Here is a 21069-nt window from a genome sequence, read left to right as displayed (position 1 = left end):
TGATTGCAAGTATTATTTTGCTGTATTTCCTTCTGGTCTTTTTACTGTTCACATGTACTAGTATATATTTCTGTTTATATACTTGTGCAGTTTATTCTGTTTATTTGTTCAATATTATAGTTGAATATCATTCTATCTGCTTTTTCTTTTTTATTTAAATTCAGTTAATTAATGTATAATGTATTATTGGTTTCAGAGGTAGAGGTCAGTGATTCTTAGTCTTATATAATACCCAGTGTTCATCACATCACATGCCCTCCTTAATGTCCATCGCCCAGTTACCCCATCTCCCCACCCTTCTCCTCTCCAGTAACCCTCAGTTTGTTTCCTGTGATTAAGAGTTTCTTATGGTTTGTCTCCCTTTCTGATTTCGTCTTGTTTTATTTTTTAACACAATTTTAAATGTTGCCTAATACTCCATTATATGTATATAAAATTATTCAATCTTTACATTTTAAAAAACTTTTTGTCGTAAAAATCTTAGTTCCACGTTATATCTAACTTCCTTAGGATAAATTTCTAGAAGTAGAATTTACTGGATATAAATTGTGACTTTTTTTTTTTAAGATTCTTAAGAAAAATCATCCATTTGATTTCTAGAAAATTAGATTGAAGAGTCTGTGTGATTGAAATCTTTTTGAATTGTTGGTAACCCTGAAACTATAAATTATCAATCTTTCTGCCTCTTTTGCTAACTGATAATTATTTAGAAACTGATCAGCTAGTTAGTGGCCTGTCAAGACTTATGGTGTCTACTTGTGACTCAGTTTACCCACTTCATTTTTTGTTACTGTGCTGTGGATAATGACTCACTTCTCTGAATCTTAGCTTTCTGTCAGCATCACCTAGCTCAACAAAGTAGACAATCAGAAATTGGTAAAAGGGTCTAATGGTTATGTAATCCTATATATTGGTCTTAGAATTAATGAGGGCTTACCAAATTTATAATTTTGCACGAAACAAATTCTGTAACAAAGAAGTTATTACTTATTATGGGAAAAACACAACACTATAAGAAGGATTGGAAGTTTTGAGAATTCTGCAGTTTTAAATAAGGTGACTAGCATGGGACTCAGTAAAAAATGACATTTGAGAAAATTGTTGAAGTACTTGAGAGAATGAGCCAAGCAGATGTTTGAGGAAAGGGAATGACATACAGAGGAATAGCCAGTATGAAGGCTTTGGGAGGAATATATCTGTCATGTGCGAGAGTCAGCAAGGAAGAAGCCGTTGTGGCTGGAGAGAATTGAGCAAGAAGAATAGTAGGATGATGTCAGAGAAGTAAAGCTAGGTCATGTAGAGTCTTGTAGGCCATTGTAAGATCTTTGACTTTTGCTCTGGCTGAGATGGCAAGACATTAGAGAGTTTTGAGTAGAGGAGTGACATGCTCTGGCTTGTGTTTTTAAGGATATCACCTAGGGTTAAGAATAAACTATGGAGAGGCAAGGATAGACACAGTAAAATCAATTAAGAAGCGATTGTAGTAATCCTAGGAAGAGATGATAGTGGCTTGGTCCAGCATGTTAGCAGTATAAAGTGAAAAGTTACCAGATTGGAGATAATATTTCAAAGGTAGAGCTAGCATGTTTTCCTGAAGGATAGGTGTGGTGTGTAAGGGAAAAAAGGAGTCAAGAATGCTCTCTAGGTTTTAGCAAAATTGAATTGTTAACAGAAATACGGAGATCATAAGTAGAGGTTGTGGGTGAAAACATCTCTTCAGTTTCATACACATTGAATTTGAGAGGTCTATTACCCACGTAGATATATTTTGTAAGCAATTGAATATATATGAAGCTTAAGAGAAAGATCTGGACTAGCCATAAAAATTTGTTGACTCGTAGGATGCCTTTTAAAGGCCACCAAAGAAATGAAGGTAAACAGAGAAGAAAACACTATGAAAGATTAAGCCTTGAGATGCTCAGTGTTAAGAACTCTGGGAGGAGGAGGAGCCAGCAAAGGCAACTGAAAAGTAACTATTGAGGTTGAAAAAATATCCTTAGCATTGTTGGAAGAATGTGGAAGTCAAGTAAAGAAAGTATACCAGCAGAGAGGGACCAAACTGTCAAAAGCTGCTGATATGTCAGGATGAGAAGTGATAATTTGTCATTGTATTTAGCAACATGGTGGTAATTTGTGACTTTGACAAGCAGCTTTGATAGAAAGGTAGTGGCCAAATCCCTCCTAAATGGACTTAAAAGCAAATATGAAGAAAGATTTAGAAACTGAGAGGATAGACAACATTAAAGGGATTTTGCTGTAGTGAACTTGAGTAATGGGGCAGAAGAAGCTGGTGAGAGAAATGCGATGAAGAGATTTAAGATGAGAATAAAAATAAGCATGATATAGGTTCTGGTTAGAAAAGGTAAAACTTAATGATACAAGAGAAAGAGGGTAGTTTTGCTGGAGCCATGTCCTTGAACTAGTGAAAAAGGATGTGACATCACTGGCAGAAAGATTGGTGTAAAATAGAAGTATGCTCCTATAGTAAAAGGTGACCAAATACATACCAGCACATGCTGGCAGTTAAATATATATATGTATGTGTGGTGGTAAATCTGTGGCAGTTTTCTTCTGATTGTTTTATTTAATTCAGGGTGGTAGCCAAAAATGTCTTAGCTATGAATGAGGATCAGTGGGAGAGCTGTGCAAGGTTTGAGAATAGGGAAGAAAATGTAAAATATGGTCTCTAGCAGAGTAGGAGAGTGAACAGACTAGTGAAATATGATGCCAAGCAGAATTAGGGGCCAGCTTTAGGTTTGTGATTGGGAATTTAAAGTGGGATCAGTCAATATGATTTTATGTATTTATCCAGACTTATTTAACTGCATGGGTGCTGACACAGTTAGTTGGAGAATTGGATTTAACTACGATTGTGATTTTGCCAAACTAAGTATAATGAAGCAGGAGAGAGCCAAGATGGGGCTGGGCATTGTTGGAGTTGAGCTATTGGAGGGAGTGAGCAGGAAAGCCGGTAAGGAGTGCTTAAAGGGTGTAAGATTTGAAATCGAAATTATGGGAAGATTATAAGTGGTTACGATAAGGTACCAGATGAGATCACTGAAGGAGAAAACTTAAAGGTATTGAGAGACCAGGTTATTAGAAATATTGTCCGTGGATAAAATAAAATCCCTAAGAGTTAAAACAGGTGAATGTTGGAGAGGTCAGTAAACCAGGAACTAAAAGTGTCTGACAATGAAATGTGATGACCCGAGAGTCAGTAGATTACAGTAATAATGAGAGGTAGTGAGAAATATAACCTAATAACATGAAAATCAAAGCTGGCAGGTTTAGGATAGGGGTATAGAGATAGTGGAGTTCACCTATCCCACTTTCAGGGCCAGTGGTATAAGGCATGTAAGTAAAGGTAAAGGTCACCACTTGAGAGCTGCAAGGGAAGCAGTGTCCTTTGTGGGGAGCTGGGTTTCTATCAGAGCAGGGGTTGGCAGACTATAGGCCATAGGCTAAATCTGGCCCACCACCTATTTTTGTATGTCTTATGAACAAAGAATGTTTTTTATATTTTTAAAATGATTATGAAAGGTCGAAAGAAAAATATGTCATGACATGTGAAAATTATAGGAAATTCAGATTTCAGTGTCCATAAATAAAGTTTTATTGGGACATTGCCACATTCATTTTTATGTATTGTCTGTGACTGGTTTTGTGCTCCAGTGGCTGAATTGAGTAGTTGTGACAGAAATCATACATGACATTGTTATTGGTTCACACTGCTACTCAGCTAAATCACAGTGGTACAGTTACAGCAGAACAGCATTCCATGTGTATCACCTTACCACAACATTTTATTTTTTATTGCCAGTGCATACACCTTGTGTCAAAACAAAAAAAAAAAAAAAAGAAAACTGAACTTTGAATGTTGTCATTTTGAGGCACAGTGGACTGTGGATTATTTCGTGAAGTTAAAAGGCAAAGCGTTGTGTTTACTTTGCAGTGACACTATAGCTGTGCTAAAATAATATATATTGATGTTACCAGAGTGAGTTCTCATCATAATATTCCCATCTCAAAGGAAAGCAACAGTCAGAGAAAATAGAAAACTTGAAATGGAATGTCTCATCACAGAATTTTCTTCACAAAAATAAAAAAGGAATGAGGCTGTGACCTTACATTAGCTTATGAGTGGCTTATTAGCCAAACAGAGAAATGGTGAGTGTTTGCAGCAGCAAAAAAAAAAAAAAAAAAAAAAAAAAAAAAAAAAATGTGTAGAGAAAAATTTCCTTAGACTACTAGCTTTTTGGCAAGAACCTCAACGAATTGAGGTCATCAAGAGCAACACCAATAGTCAATTAAAAAATAAGACAAACAATTTCCTTGACTCTTGTTTATTTGAGTAGTCACTGCTGAGTTTGAAATAACTGAAGAATTATCCTCTCCGTGTGTAGTCTTCATGGAACAAGTACAGGCAAGAATATTTTTAAGGAAGTTGAGAAAATACTAAGTACCGCTTAGAGAGGAGTCTGCTGAGGTGTGTTACAACTGATAGTAGTTAAAATTATGTGTGGTACAGAAAAAGGCTTAGTTGGACAAACTGACAAAGCTTATGAAAACACAAGGTCTCTAAAGCCTATAGTTATTTTATATTATACATCAGCAGGTACTTTGTGGAAAATACTTGAATCTGTCACATGTTATTGAACCACAGTGTCAGTGATACACCCAGTTCACTCTCGTGGACTTACATCATCAGTTCTGTACATTTTTGTCAGAAATTGGAACTGAACATCCAGTTTATCTTAAGTTGATATCTTAGTAGTGATGCTGTTTAATTGTGATTTTTTTTTTTAAGGACTGCTATGGACTAAATTGTGTGTTGTCCCCTGCACCCCCAATATATGTTGAAGCCTTAACCCCCAATGACTGTATTTGGAGATAGGGTCAATAAGGAGGCAGTTAAGGTTAAATGAGGTCATAAGGGTGGGGCTCTGATAAGGTAGGATCAGTGTCCTTACCTTGTTGCACACTAGGAAGAGGTCATGTGAACACAGAGATGGCAGCTGCCAACAAGCCAAGAGGGCCTCACCAGGATCAAACATGCTGGTCCCCTGATCTTGGACTTCCAGGCTCTAGAACTGTGAAAAAATGAATGAATATTGTTTAAACCACTCAGTCTGTGGTATTTTGCATGGCAGCATGAGCTAAGACAGAGACCAAGATGAAGGTTTTTAGAGCCACTCCCAGCTGTTACTGAGTTCTCATTATATACTAATTGACCTTGGAAGTTAGTTTTTGATAATGTTTCTTAATGAATATAACCTAAAATTAAAAGGCAAAACAGCACTTTAATGCCATACTTAAATGTAATAAAGGCATTCGACAACTAATGTTGTTTGAATCACATATCAAGCTGCTTTATACACTTCCTGTGTTGTTAGAAATTAAAACAGGAAATAAGATCATCATTCCCACATAAATTTGCAGCAGATATATTTTCTGAGCTCAAACAACAGACTTTTCAGCCTATTTATGGCTCTAAACCTCATATAACCAAAGCTAGGAATCCTTTCTGAACCTCACAGGCTATTATATAAAACATCCTGGTTCAGGACTTTCTTAACTCTCATCTGGAATATTACCGTAGTCTTAAAATTCTCCCCACCCCCAGTCTTGTCCTTATTGAGTTCATCTTTTTACATATTTCCCAGAGTGGTTTAGCTGAAATGTAAATTTGACTGTGTTGTTTATCTGCCTTATTTCTTTTCATGGTGCTTCTCAGTTCCCAGCAGATCCCACAGGACTCTCGGGGGCTGCTTTATGGAAGAGTTATAAAGTAGATGAAACTCCAGCCCCTCTCTGATATCCTGACCCCCCACACCACTACTCTCCTGAGGCAGAGCACTTTCTTTTCTATAAAATTGAGTTGCTTTAAATTTTATTGTGAGAAAAGATTTTTTATGATTAAATAATAGTTTTATAACTACTGGCCTGCAGGTAAAGTTCAAGCTCCTTAACCAGTTTGGGGCTCTCCAGCGTCTCCTTTGAACCCTTATCCCAAACTTGATACTTCAGCAGCACAAAGCTGCTTGTATGTACTTCCTCTGTGCCTTTGCTTATATTGCCCATCTGCCTATAGTATTCTCTTTTCTTCTCCCCACCTGGCTAACTGCTGTGCTTCATTTTAGATTTGTTTCAGGTGTTACCATTTTCAGAAAGCCTTTTCTACCCACCTCCTTTCCAGGCAGGTTTGGGTTAGGTGTCTTCTTTAGTTTTCTGTAAACTCTGTGCTTATCCTCCTTACAGCTTTTTTTTTTCTTGTATTTTTTTTCATTGTTTGTTTCTGTTTTATTTGCTAGAGTTTGAACTCCTTAGGAGGAACTGTGTTTTGAAATTATCTTTATATATCTACAGTGATTCTATAGAGCCTGCGTGGTAGACACAAATAATTGCGCAGTATATTGATTATTGTCTATATCTTTCTGATGCATCTTGCAAATGATACGTAACCTAAAATTAAGTGTACTTATGTTATCCTCGTGTAAAAATTTGCTTTCTTTTGCGTGTGTTTATTGGTCATAATGTACACAAACACTTGAGTTTAAATGTGCTTTTAAAAAGAAAGACAAGAATATATATGGAGTTTTTAATAGGAACTAGAACTTAAGTTTAATAGCTGTTCTGTATTTTGTATACTCTGAAATGTGAAGCTTTTCCATGTAATCTCATGCCAGTGTTGACCCATGTGGATTAAAATAGCCCTATTTTAATCTATGACCAAATTAGGAATTAGAATATCTATCCAGTGGGGATTTGTAAATTATTGTAGTTTGTAGCGTGACAGGTTTATATAAATAATTGTAGTGATTCCCACTGTGTGTTTTAAGTTAAAATCTAGGTTCAAATAGAGAAACATTGATACAAGTATGTGATTTTTTCAACATTGGATATCTTTAATTATTTATATATTCTTGGAGGGATTATCAAAACTGACTTGATAAAAAGAAAATTTTATTTCACTAATCTAAAATATATACCCATGATCCTTCAATTCAGTTTTGCTCTATACTTAACTGATTGTCCTGTTAGTAGTATATTTATTTTCTGAAATATCTATCAAGTTAGATTTTAATGAAAGTATTTTAATAGCTAGAGTGAAGTCATTCCAGAATTTATTTATATTTATTGNTTTTGCTCTATACTTAACTGATTGTCCTGGTTAGTAGTATATTTATTTTCTGAAATATCTATCAAGTTAGATTTTAATGAAAGTATTTTAATAGCTAGAGTGAAGTCATTCCAGAATTTATTTAAAATAATTCTTAATACATTGAACATTTCTTTTATAACTGTTTACGATAAAGTAATTCTTAATGATTTTTTTGTTGTTTTTCAAGGACTTGAATGTAAAATAAACAGTGTTAGTTGTAATGCTTCAATGATTTAAAATCACAAACTTTTCTTTTCATACAGATAAAGACACAATAAATAAAATTAGAGATTTACGAATGAAAGCAGAAGATTATGAAGTAGTGAAGGTGATTGGTAGAGGTGCATTTGGAGAAGTTCAATTGGTAGGTTATTTTAATGAGATTAAAAAAAATAAAATTAAAAATCCATTTGTGTGTTTAACATACATTATTTGGGATGATATTGTTTTTATAAGATTGTTGCTTTAAATTGCTCTAGATAGTCCTGCCAAAGGATGTGAAAGCCTAGAGTCAAATTCAGCAGTAGTAGGAAGTATTTTCCCCAAGCATCCGTGGGTAGAGAAGAGGTTTCAAGTGTCAGAAGAGAAATCTTTACTTGTAATATTAGACTTCTAAAATGTTATGAAATCCTAAGTTTTATAAATAGAAAGCAGCATGAACAACAGGGTGGAGAAGGGGGAGTGTGCTATTATATAGGGAATAAAGATTTTTTTCTAAAAAAGAAAAAGATTTTTTTCTAACATTACTTGCTGCCTTGTAATTGAAGCCTTGATATTATCTAATTGGGATAAGTCAGCAGAAGAGATGAGAAAAAAGTAGCTAGAACAGAATGTTATATTAACAAAGTGTTAAAATCTTTTGGTAAATTGTTCTGGTAAATGCTGAACTTTAAATTTCAACAAAAGGTTCATTTTCTTTTCAATTTTAAAGGTAAGGCATAAATCCACCAGGAAGGTATATGCTATGAAGCTTCTCAGTAAATTTGAAATGATTAAGAGATCCGATTCTGCTTTTTTTTGGGAAGAAAGGGACATCATGGCTTTTGCTAACAGCCCTTGGGTCGTCCAGGTATGATTTTGCTACTGTTTCATTATTGCTGTAATAGTTTGTAACTAAACATATTGGAGAAGCTTTGTTTGTTTTTTAGAATGGTAATAGAGAATTTGTTGGCAATTACAAAATTGTCTAACGTATCATTACTTTTTTAAATCATAAAATTTAATTTTATTGAATTGTTTCTAGGTAGAAAGTAAGCCCAAAGCGAAATAATTATGTGCCTGTAGACTTTAAATATTAGAAAATTTAATCTGCTTTGATTTGAGGAAAGTTATATATTATTATCTCCTGGGTAGATACTTTTATTTAATATTGAAATTTAAGTTTTTTCCCAAATATGAGATCCTCTTCTGTTTATTTAACCATCTATTCATCTATTTGTCTCTCTCATTTTGTGGAGAGGAAAGAATGGAACAAGGAAGGAAGGGGTGAATTAAGGTAGTCCTTCAAATAATATTGTGTAGGCTGTAGGTTTTTCAGTGGAAAGAAAAATACACTAGAAGTCAGTGGTTGTAAGTTCTAGTCTTAACTGTCAAAAATCTATTGGTGAAGCTGTGGCCAAGTTATTTACATCTCTGGGCCTCAGTTTCCTTGTTCAGACATGTGGAAGTTGGCTTAGATTTTCACCTGTGGGGAGAATACCTCAGGTGAAGTCATGGGGACAAGCAGGAATTTGGGGAAGTTGTAATACTGGGTTTTGTATTTCTGCCTCAACTAGAGCAGCTCCATATTTTATGTGTCTTATGTATTGGGATTATGTAAGAATGCATATGGGGGAAGTAAATCTTCTGGTTAAAAAAAAAAACTGGGCGGACTAGACCATTTCTAAATTCTTAACATGAATTTTATGACTTATTAATTTATAATATATAATGAAGAGTATCCTAAAGAAGCACACTAGTAATTGGAATAAAAAGGATATGGAAAATGTTTAGGAGTTATGTGTGACTTTTTATACTTGAAATGTCTGCTCTGTTTTTATCAGCTTTGTGGAGCAGGGATTTTCAGGCTTGGTATTACTGACATTTTGGGCCAGGTCATCCTGTGCGTTAATCAGATTTTCAGCAGCATCCTTGGCTTCTACCCAGGTGATGCCAGTAGCAGCTCTCCACAGCCTGCATACCATTTGTAACAACCAAAATTGTGTTTAGACATTGTTGAATGTTTACCTGGTGGTAGTGGGAAGGGGGCGGGTGGTCAGGGGATGATTATTTCCTCTGGCTGAGGACCAGTGATACAGAAAGTCTTCAGTTTTCTGTAGATAGTTAAAAGACATAGGACATAATTTTTAAATTTACAACTTAGTACTTGAAGCTTTGTTTTTCTTGATACATTGTCTCTAAATATGGTAAACTGCTACCAAATCAACATTGTTTCTTTAATTGTGGTGCCCAAATGATAAATTGTATACTTTAATCTGGGCTAGCCATGAGATGCCACTGAGTTTCTTATCCGTCCCTAAAATATCTTTTTAAAATAACTAAAATCATTAAACACTGTTGAAAAAATGAAACAAAAACAAAAAGATTTTAAGACAAATGTCTGTGTAAACAAGGTATTTTTTTTAGGGCTTTATTTTATTTTAGTTTGATTCTGACCTCATGTTTACTTTTGCTCTTTTTTTTTTTTTTTAACTTCAACCTGGGTCACATAATAAATATATTTATGCCTGGTATTCTTGCCAATTTCCTATCAATGGATTTCACTCTTCCTGCTTGACTGTAGCTGTTACTGCTACAGTTACTGCTCCTCCTCCCATTGACTGCTATTTCTTACTGAGCATCTGTTGTACCAGGTGCTTTCTGTGTTCACTAATCTTTTTAACAACTCTGAAAGGCAGTTAATCCCTATTGGTATATCTCCAATTATAGATTAATTTACCTTCTATTGATCAGACATTTTTAAGAATTTGCAGATTGCCATAGCTAGGTCCAGACTCTGACCTAGCAGCAGGTATAAAAGTCAAACAAGGTATAGCCCGTTACATTTTTCTGGAAGGGATTATAGTGACAGGGATTTAGGAACATTAAATAAATTGCCCAGTCACATGGCTACTGGACAGCTGAGCCTGTGGTCCAGTTTTTCAGACTTCTTGAGAATTGTGGTATTGATATAAATTTAAGAGTAGACCTCACAAGAGCACACGTTATATCAGAATCATAATACTTCTTTGCTTCAGAGACTTGTATGTTCTTTTTTGAAACTGTAATTTTTTAAAATTCTCACTGTAAAAAATTGAATTAGTGTAGCAACATATAAAGAAGAAAGTTTCCATCTAACTCCTCAGAAATAGCCAGTTCCGGGGCGCCTGGGTGGCTCAGTTGTTAAGCGTCTGCCTTCGGCTCAGGGCGTGATCCCAGAGTCCTGGGATTGAGCTCCACATCAGGCTCCTCCACTGGGAGCCTGCTTCTTCTTCTCCCACTCCCCCTGCCTGTGTTCCCTCTCTCGCTGGCTGTCTCTCTCTCTGTCAAATAAATAAATAAAATCTTAAAAAAAAGAAAGAAAGAAAGAAAAAGAACCAGTTCCTTTGCATATGGAAGGGCCTTTGTGAGATTTATGTTTGTGTGTTTTGTTCTTTTGAGTACTGTAGTTACTGCAATTTGATTGTTTTAATTAAATCTTACATTAGTATTTGTTGTCATTTTTTAAATCAGTTTTGCTTAATTGTAATGATTTTTTTGTATTTGTATAGCTTTTCTATGCATTCCAAGATGATCGTTATCTCTACATGGTGATGGAGTACATGCCTGGCGGAGATCTTGTAAACTTAATGAGCAACTATGATGTGCCTGAAAAATGGGCACGATTCTATACTGCAGAAGTAGTTCTTGCATTGGATGCAATCCATTCCATGGGTTTCATTCATAGGTAAAGATAAAAATGCTTTAAGTTTTTTCATTTGTTGAAGGGGGAAGCTGAAAAGTACTTAAACTTTATTTGATTGGCATTTCCTACTGGAAACCCACCTATTCATGTGAGATAAGTGGAATTTCAGATTTTAAAACTTTGAAATTCATGGGGCACCTGGGAGGCACAGCGGTTAAGTGTCTGCCTTTGGCTCAGGACGTGATCCCGGCGTTATGGGATCGAGTCCCACATCAGGCTCTTCTGCTATGAGCCTGCTTCTTCCTCTCCCATTCCCCCTGCTTGTGTTCCCTCTCTTGCTGGCTGTCTCTATCTCTGTCGAATAAATAAATAAAATCTTTAAAAAAAAAAAAACCCTTTGAAATTCATAGTTCTGTTATTTCGGTTGATTTAAATGTATTTTTTAATGTCCCTTAATCTGATTATATACTTTTATTTGGTGTTCTGAAAAATAAAAATTATAAGTTGGTTTTCTGAGGTATGTGCCAGAGTTAAACACTTTTAATTTTTTAATATACAGATTAATTTGCTCTTGTTTAGTTTTTTATATGCAAACTTTTGCTTTTAATTAGTGAATAGATCATATTTATTTGTTAGAAGAACAATTTCATTTGTTTCACATACATCATTTGAATCCAATACAGTTGCTGTGCTATTTAGACCCTGTCCTGGGGTTATTTATGTACTGAAGTTGAAAAGTGTGTTTCAATTATTTTTAATGTCTGAGTATTATGTTTTTTTATGGTTTTTCTCTCTCAAATGGTTTGCTTTCCGTCTTGGAAGAATCAAACTCTTTTTAAAAGAAGAGGGACTATTAAATGTCTTTCTCTGAGGCATTAACATATAAAGGAGTTTCCCTGCTGAAGTTGAATTTATAGATGTGGACAGAAAGAGCACATATGGATCAAAAATGGCCTTATCTACAATGAGTGAGGGTACAGGGCCTAAAATAACTGCCTCATAGAATTTTTATCAGTGTCTGCCTGGTTTTAGAAACACTCTGTTTTTTTCCTCCCTCAGAGATGTGAAACCTGATAACATGCTGCTGGATAAATCTGGACATTTGAAGTTAGCAGATTTTGGTACTTGTATGAAGATGAATAAGGTTAAATAATTTTGCTAATTCAAGATAGCTCCTTTTTAGAAAATGCTATAAGAATGTACTAACTATAGCTAGATTTGTTCAGAATTAATACAACCTGTCTTATTTGTTGAAATAGATGCCATGATTTCAGTGTTTAACTAGTAACTTGTGATTTATATTTTCCTCTCTACTTAAGGTAAGTGTTGATTGTCAAATTTATTAAATCCTTTATAACAACTCTGCAAAATACAGTACTACTGGTAACTAGAAATGGAACTAGTCACTAAATACTATGACCAGTGTTAAAATTAGACTTTCATAAAAACTTGGTTTTAGTGATATTTGTATTTTTTTAGTGTTTTACTTAGCCTTATGTTAACATGTAGAAGATCTTACTGCTTATTTTGGAAGTCAATCTTAAAAGATACCATCTGTCCTTATTATTTGCAAAATAAATAACATATTTGTAGCTGAAGTGGCAAGTGTGCTACTTTGTTTCAGTTGAAACAGTTTATATTCTTGGAAACTTATCGCAGAACAATAGCCAAAAAGTTGTATTTATTATTTTAAAAGGAGAATTATTTCTTAGAAGGAAACACTACATGAGAACTTTTGTGTGAACATTTAATTATAATTCTGTTGCATTAATACCAGCTAAAATAAGTAATAGGTATGTATAGTTTTTTGCATTTAGTTTTGGGGATTTTTTTTTTTGAGAGTTAAAATGCATATTAAATAGATATTCAGTGTGCTCAGTACTATTACACCCTTTTCCATTACACATACCTCCCCATTTTATATTTGTGCAATTAATTCTTGTATGTTTTCTTTATAGTTTCAAGCATGGTTAGAATGACTATTTTAGTAAAAAATAATAATAAATCGACATTTATGTATTAATGTTATCAAATGATTCATCCTATCAGTCCCTCAGTCTATTTGCATTGGCTTATATACTTGTTCTCTGCAGTAATGATGAGGTCATTATACTGGCACAACTGGGTGGCAGTGTGACTTTCTAATGAGTAATATCACAAAGTAAAAATCACTGATGTATCCACACACACATATTTTGAATATATTATATATATAATATGTGTATGTGATTAGACTGTGTGTTCATTTTTGTCAAGTTTGCATTAAGTTTTGATATATGTTATAGCCCAGAGACTCAGAGGTCTACAGGTTTTATTAGGAAAGTCCTTTTAAATAACTCAAAATTTATATTTGTATTCTAATTCAAAAGTTGACCTGCCACTCTTTTTTAGGAAGGTATGGTACGATGTGATACAGCAGTTGGAACACCTGATTATATTTCCCCTGAAGTATTAAAATCTCAAGGTGGTGATGGCTATTATGGACGAGAATGTGACTGGTGGTCAGTTGGGGTATTTTTATATGAAATGCTTGTAGGTGAGTAAAGGAAAATTTTGTGTACCTATAACATAGTTGTTCATCCCAAAACTTAGCCGTTTGGCTTCTTCGAGTAAGGTATTTACTGCATTAAGCAAAGTTAATTTTGTTTGTAGAGAACCAACTGATCCAAACCTGCTCTGTGTTTTTAAAAGCTATTTAGAAGCTTAAAGCAACTTTGTGATGTGTTATTTATTTTTTATATGTTAAGTATATGTCTTTAATGCATGTGTAGTAATCTTTATGTAACATTGACTCTTCTCCTTTGAAACTGATTTTTTTTAATGTATCTTATTTACTTTTGTGTTCCCTGTCAATTTTTCAGGTGATACACCTTTTTATGCAGATTCTCTGGTTGGAACTTACAGTAAGATTATGAACCATAAAAATTCACTTACTTTCCCTGATGATAATGATATATCAAAAGAAGCAAAAAATCTTATTTGTGCCTTCCTCACTGACAGGTAAATAATCTTAACATTGAACTTTATTTTAAGGAAATTCTCATTTTGCTGCTCAGTTATTTGAGTTCTGTATCTCATCTGTTACATTTGAACTGTTGGAATAAAAATATTACCATTCCCCAAATCATTAATGATAGTAAAATATAATATTTTGTGATATTCTGGATGGCTTTCTGGATCTCAAATCACTTTGCCTTACCTAAGTAATTGGAGTAATTTTCTTTTCTAATGGCTAGACCAGATGATTTTTTATATTTCATTGTTGAATTTTTACCTTGGTTAAGTATAAAAATTATATTTTCTTGAGTCTGAGGTTGTTTTTTTTTTTTTTTAACATGTAACATCTCTGAAATTAGAGTCCTTCTCACAGTCAATGTCATGTATTAATTGGGAACATTTTTTTCCTAGTGATGGAAAAATGATGCATCTTCTAATCGATGCCATTTAAGATAATTCAGTATTGTATAACTGGAATTTGCTAAGAGAGTAGAATTTAAATGTTCTTACCAAAAAGAAAGGTAAATAGGTGAAGTGATAGATGGTGTTAATTCTCAGTGGGAGAATCCTTTCACCATGTGTACATATGTCAAAACATTGCTTTTTACACTTTACATATCTTAAGATTTTGTCAATTATATCTCAGTAGAGCTGGAAAAAAGATTTAATTATATATGATTATATGTTTGTTGAAATTAAGTAAATAGTGCAAAGTTATAAAGATATATGTATTTCCTACCTCATTCCCTCTAGAGATGGCCATTTTTATACATTTTTTATAAATGTATATGCATGTATGTGTTTTAGAAACAAAAATGGTGTATTATGTATACCCTTATGGTTTACTTTTTAAATTTACTTTCTAAATTTAAACATGAACCACATGACTTGCTAAGATTATGATCAATATTTATGTTTTTGTATATTATTAATTTAAATATTAGGGAAGCCTCGTACTTTTAGATATGTTTCAATCTCAGATTCACTTTAATTAATCTAAATTTACTACCCTTCATATGTCCTTTAGAGCCTGAAATGTACAGTCTTTCAAATTTTTTACATTTTAATATATGTGCTTTATAAATATAAGTACTATGCTGTGTGTTAGGTGCTAGGGATATAGAAATGAAAAAGATACACAGCCACTGTTCTCCACTACCACACAGTCCTTTGAGGGAAACAGACAAGTGAATGAGATGTTTATTGTACAAAGAGATAAGTACTCCAAGTTAAGTACTGTCTGTCTGCCATAGAACCATGAAGAGGTTCCCTGATCCAGTGTGGGAGAGTCAATGAAAGCTTCTTCAGAAGGTGTCACATTATATCAAAAGCAATTTATCTTTGAACTCGTGAAAAAATTTAGAATTCGGGACATTCTTGTTGTTTATAAGCACTAAAGTAGAAAACAGAGTTGCTAAGTTCCCCTTTCCAAATCCACTAAAGGCACTTTTTTAAACATTTTATCTCTGTTCTCACCTAAGAGGCCAGGAATCCCATTAAAACTCTGAGTTTTTGGAGCGCCTGGGTGGCACAGCAGTTAAGTGTCTGCCTTTGGCTCAGGGTGTGATCCCGGCGTTATGGCATCAAGCCCCACATCAGGCTCCTCCGCTATGAGCCTGCTTCTTCCTCTCCCACTCCCCCTGCTTGTGTTCCCTCTCGCTGGCTGTCTCTATCTCTGTCAAATAAATAAATAAAATCTTAAAAAAAAAAAAAACAACTCTGAGTTTTGTAGTAATGTCAAGAATGAGTTGTCATTAGTTTCTGATAGGTCAGAAATATTTATAATAGCATATGAAGTGGAGATTTTAAATTTAAGATGTCTGAGTTTTTGTTAGCTTTTGTGCAAAGTAAAGTTGTTGGTTGCAAAAAATGTATAACTACCATAGTGTTTAAGAGCTGTCAAGAAAATTGACTGTGTTTTATTCATTATGCTAATGAAGCAAAGAGGATTTATTGGAATTTTTTTTGTCCATAGAAAAGTCATGGAATATCAACAGGTCTTTTCTTTCATATATATTTTTAAAAAATTCTTCAGTATTCTGTCTTCAACTTATTTTTTATGTAAGTTGAAAATTATACTGAAAATCAATATAGTTTCAAGGTGACATAGAACTATTTTTATCATTATGCATAGATTTAGCATTATGTCCGCAAATATATCTGGGCAGGTTCTAAAATAATATCTTAAATGATTAATAACTTTTTTCTTTCCCTCTCTATTCAGAGAGGTGAGATTAGGGCGAAATGGTGTAGAAGAAATCAAACGACATCTCTTCTTCAAAAATGATCAGTGGGCTTGGGAAACACTCAGAGACAGTAAGTTATTTTTTCTTGCACATTACAGTGGATATTTGAAAGTAGTTGTAAATACAGTCTTTTGAAACTGCCTTGCTAATATATGTGTATATTTGATGAAAATCTAAAGTACACAGATGTGGTTATGGATATTATCCTACTGTAATTAAAGAGAGAATATTTAATAATATTCAGAAAATTGTCTTGCTACTTCTCTGATATCTCATTTGAGAGACCAAGATGAAATACCATATACATGAGTTGGAATTGGGCTCAGCAGTCATAATTTGATATTTGATCTTTGTTGAATTGCCTTTTGTCTTATATTTTGATATCTCAATGTGAAGAAAGTCAATAAGTAAAGGGTAATTAAATTAAAATTTATTTCCTATGAAGGGACAAGTTATCTTGTTTTTATTAAATTTAAAATATAAAATGTAAGATTCTATTATTGATAAAAACCAGAATTTAATTATGAAGATACAGGAAATTACAGTATACTTGATTCCATCAAACTTGCATTTTGCAATTCAGACATGAAAATATGTAGTATGCAAGAAGTTACTTTCATTCAGTTTGGAACATTTCCCTATTTCAAAAAACAGTTAATGAGATGATTCACAGAAAATCTTGTTCAACATTACTGAATCAAAATTATAATGTCATCAAATGTGGTCAACTTCTTTGTGGATTTGGAAGGCGAAGAATCCATCTTTTTCCTGTTGAAGTCTCAGGATTTTTTTTTTCTGTTTTCACAGAAAGAATTGTGTATACCAGCTCCTAACTTCCTGCTGTAGTAACAGCAGTAAACCTTAATGGAAATTAATTCCGCTGTGTGGTTTTAGAAACAGTTACAAATTAAGTAGGTAGTATTTGTCTTAAGGACTGCCTATCTAGTTGAGACTGTGAGGGAAAGTTCAGGGGGGAAAATCTTGTTAATTTTAAAGAAACAGATCGTAGTTTTGCCAATAGTAGGGAAGTATCCTAGGTATCAAATATTTTTAAAGAAACAGTTACACTGCATTCAGGTACAGCACATAACCTTATACAAACTATACAATTGACTGAGGAGGGAAAACAGGAAATAAATTCTTGGGGAAATTAAGAAATTATATTACTACAAAGAATGACATTGAATGACCTGCTATCTGGAAAAGCTATAGGAAAGGTTTGATCTGGAGAGAATTTATTAGCAGTTATACACTGGGAAATAGAGAACTTCCCTATAAGTAAATGTGACATGATTGTTGTCTTCCCACTCCATGAGAAACTGTTGCAAAGACAGAGATGAGTAGAGTGAGATGATGAATGGTTGCATTGAAAAACTTTGTGGGTTCTCTTCAAGCTGTGCTCTTAGAAGTTGAAGAAAGCTGAAAACATACAAATATGATTATAATCTGAAGAAAATTTAAAAGACTACTGAAGAAAGTACAGAGCATCTTTTGTATTGGTTTAAATTCTTTCTCAAAGTGAAACAATGTATAAATAACTATAGAATAACCACACAGTAAATTGCTGTAAAAAGTAAGGGGGACATATTTCCTTTTGTGGATTGAAAAACTGATATTAATTAGGAGAGGAGGTAACCTAGTCAACAAATACTGAACACCTGCTATGTATGCTGAGCATTCTATTTCAAGCACTAGGAAAACATCAGTGATTAAACCAATATAAGTTCTTTACTTTGTGGAGCTCATAGTTTAAATGGGGAGTCCAAATCAATGGCATTTTATGATATTGTTATACCTCTTTAATGTAACTTTATATTAATTTAAAAACAGGTAAAGTGAATTACTTTATTGATTTAAATCAACCAAACTTTTTGTTTAAAGAATTTCTATGATGAGGTAATTTTATTAGTATTATTGATATTTCTGTGTCTCTTTAAAATCTCTATATATTGTCTGTGATTTTGCTATGCTGTACTTAGATTTAACATATTTATAAAAGTCTTGATATCTTTTCCTAATCCTAATAGCTCCTATTTTGTGGTTATTTTTAAAAAAAGAAGAAAGAGAAAAAAATTCAAGTCTGTAGAACTTACTGTTCTCTTCGTCCCCTTCCTTCTTCCTACCCTTTCTTCACTTCCCACCCCTAAAATACCAAGAATACTTTTATTGTGAACTGACCTCTCTGACCTAAGCTTTTAAAAATAATATAACAGTTATAATTCTTTTTAATTTTTTTGACTCTCCAATTTTCTTTGGCAGAATTGCTTACCTTTTCCAAATAATAGTTCTTTTGGTATTTTACCACTTACATGTCTGTAAGTTACAATGGCAATTAATCTTCACCGTCTGTTTCTTGGTGGTGTGGGAGCAGGGTACAAAATAGCTTGATTTGCAGCAGAATTTCCATGAGCTTCCTGATCTTATTCACTCTTAATTTAAAGGCACAAAGTATTAAGATTATAAAATTACTTTTTACTCATTTGAAGTAGAACTGAAGAAATGACAAGAATGAGATTAAAGACAGAAGAAATGAAAAGACCTAAATAACCTGCTATAGGTCACGCTGCTAGCAAATGACAGTGTCAGGATTCACATCTGACAGTGTCAGGATTCACATCTGTCTAACTCCAAAGCCTTAGGTCTTCTGGAATACCATGTGCCATTTAAGTAATACCATTCAGTATTATACAAAGTAGAAAAGTAGGGAATCAACAGTCCTGGCAGTTAAATTTGGGGGAAAATAAAATGGTAGCATTTATTACATATAACAGATACATTATTAATAATACTATGTTAAATATAATGTGGTAATTTGCAAAACACTTTGTCATTCATGATCTCATTTGAGATAAGATATTGCCATTACCTAATCCACCTACAGCTGGTGGGAAAAGACACAAGATGATAACAGGAGTAACTGTCAGCTCATGTGGTAAGTTTTCCATTTATTTAAAAACAAACAAAATTCATTGTTTGTAAGAGCATACAGGTTCTGTGAATTAAGTCTGGTGTCCTCTCTTTTAGAGTTGTACATTCTCATGGCAGAAATTATCAGTGTAGGCTTCATAGATAAAGAATTTAGGGTCTAGCAAGTTTCAGGGTCATAGGAGTTTAGACTTTCTCAGTATTATGTTAGGGTCATGTTTTAAAAACATAAACTGAAAGAAAAATTATCTTTTTATTGCGGTAAAGTATATGTAACATAAAATTTACCATTTTAGCCATTTAACTATATAGCTCAGTGGTGTTAAGCACCTTCACATTGTTGTGCAGTCATTATTACCATCCATCTCCAGAACTTGTTTATCATCCCAAACTAAATTTCTTCACACATTAAACAATAACTCTCCATTCTCCTTTAACCCCAGCCCCCAGTAGCCACTGTTCTACTTTCTGTCTCTGTGAGTTTGTTCTGGTTACCTCAAATAAGTGGAATCATGCAATATTTATCTTTTTGAAGTTGATGTATTTCACTTAGCTTGTCTTCAGGGTTTCATCCATGTTATAGCACATGTCAGAATTTTGTTCCATTTTAAGGCTGAATAATATTTGTGCATATATACCACATTTTTCAAAAATCTGTTCACATATTGACCGACACGTGGAATGCTTGTACCTTTCAGCTATTGTGAATATGCTTTTCTGATCACTGGTGTACAAATAAATGTTAGAGTCATTGCTTTCCATTGTTTTGAGTGAATTTTTGTATATGGTGTTAGAGTCTATCTTCATTCTTTTGCATGTGGTTATCCAGTTTTCCTACTATGATTTGTTAAAACAACAACAAAAACAAAAACTCCTTTTTCATTAAGTGGTCTTGTACCCTTCTCAAATCATTTGACCATATGTGAGGCTTTTTTTCTGGGCTGTCTATGATACACCATTGAGCTGTCTGTCTTTATGCCAGTATTACACTGGTTTTGATTGCAATAGATTTCTAGTAGCCTTTGAAATCAGAAATTGTGCATCTTTCAGCTTTCTGCTTTTCCAGGATTGTTTTTGGCTGTTTGGGATCACTTGAGATTTCCGTATGAATTTTAAAGTGGGTTTTTTCCTTTGGAGATGTGTCATGATAAAAGTTGCTGTGGCCGATGTCAAAGAGGTTGCAGCCTATGTTCTCCTTTATGATTTTGATGGATTCCTGTCTCAAATCGAGGTCTTTAATCCATTTGGAGTTTATCTTTGTGTATGGTGTGAGAGAATGGTCAAGTTTCATTCTTTTGGATGTAGCTGTCCAATTTTCATAGCACCATTTATTGAAGAAACTGTCTTTTTTCCACTGGGTGTTTTTTCCTGCTTTGTCAAAGATTAGTTGCCCAAAGACAAGGGTCCATTTCTGGGTTCTCTATTCTGTTGCATTGGTCTATATGTCTGTTTTTGTGCCAGTACCATGCTGTCTTTATGATCACAGCTTTGTAGTATAGCTTGAAATCCGGCAATGTGATGCCCCCAGCTTTGCTTTTCCTTNGCTTTTCCTTTTCAACAATTCCTTGGCGATTCGGGGCCTTTTCTGGTTCCACACAAATTTAAGGGCTGTTTGTTCCAGTTCTTTGAAAAATGTCATTGGTATTTTGATCGGGATGGCATTGAAAGTGTAGATTGCTCTGGGTACCATAGACATTTTNCCGTAGACATTTTAACTATGTTGTGGGACTTCATCAAGATAAAAAGCTTCTGCACAGCCAAGAAAACAGTCAAAAAAACTGAGACGCAGCCCACGGAATGGGAGAAGATATTTGCAAATGACACTACAGATAAAAGACTAGTATCCAAGATCTACA

At 33.8% G+C, this 21069-nt stretch overlaps 1 protein-coding gene across 3 annotated transcripts in view; it reads left to right on the top strand.

Moving 5' to 3' along the window:
• Positions 1–21069, top strand: part of ROCK1 (Rho associated coiled-coil containing protein kinase 1) — a 148281-nt gene that overhangs the window by 50187 nt on the left and 77025 nt on the right. For all 3 annotated transcript variants that reach the window (XM_011229155.3, XM_011229154.3, XM_011229156.3), the window contains exons 3-9: positions 7426–7526; positions 8094–8231; positions 10912–11087; positions 12105–12189; positions 13437–13581; positions 13907–14045; positions 16267–16358. In XM_011229155.3, coding sequence (XP_011227457.1) covers positions 7426–7526; positions 8094–8231; positions 10912–11087; positions 12105–12189; positions 13437–13581; positions 13907–14045; positions 16267–16358 — 876 coding nt within the window. The remainder of the gene's footprint in view (positions 1–7425; positions 7527–8093; positions 8232–10911; positions 11088–12104; positions 12190–13436; positions 13582–13906; positions 14046–16266; positions 16359–21069) is intronic.

The sequence above is a fragment of the Ailuropoda melanoleuca genome, chromosome 14 (assembly GCF_002007445.2).
Source record: "Ailuropoda melanoleuca isolate Jingjing chromosome 14, ASM200744v2, whole genome shotgun sequence".
NCBI lineage: Eukaryota > Metazoa > Chordata > Mammalia > Carnivora > Ursidae > Ailuropoda > Ailuropoda melanoleuca.
The sequence above is the reverse complement of the archived record's forward strand: the minus strand, read 5'-3'. Positions and strand labels throughout refer to the sequence as shown.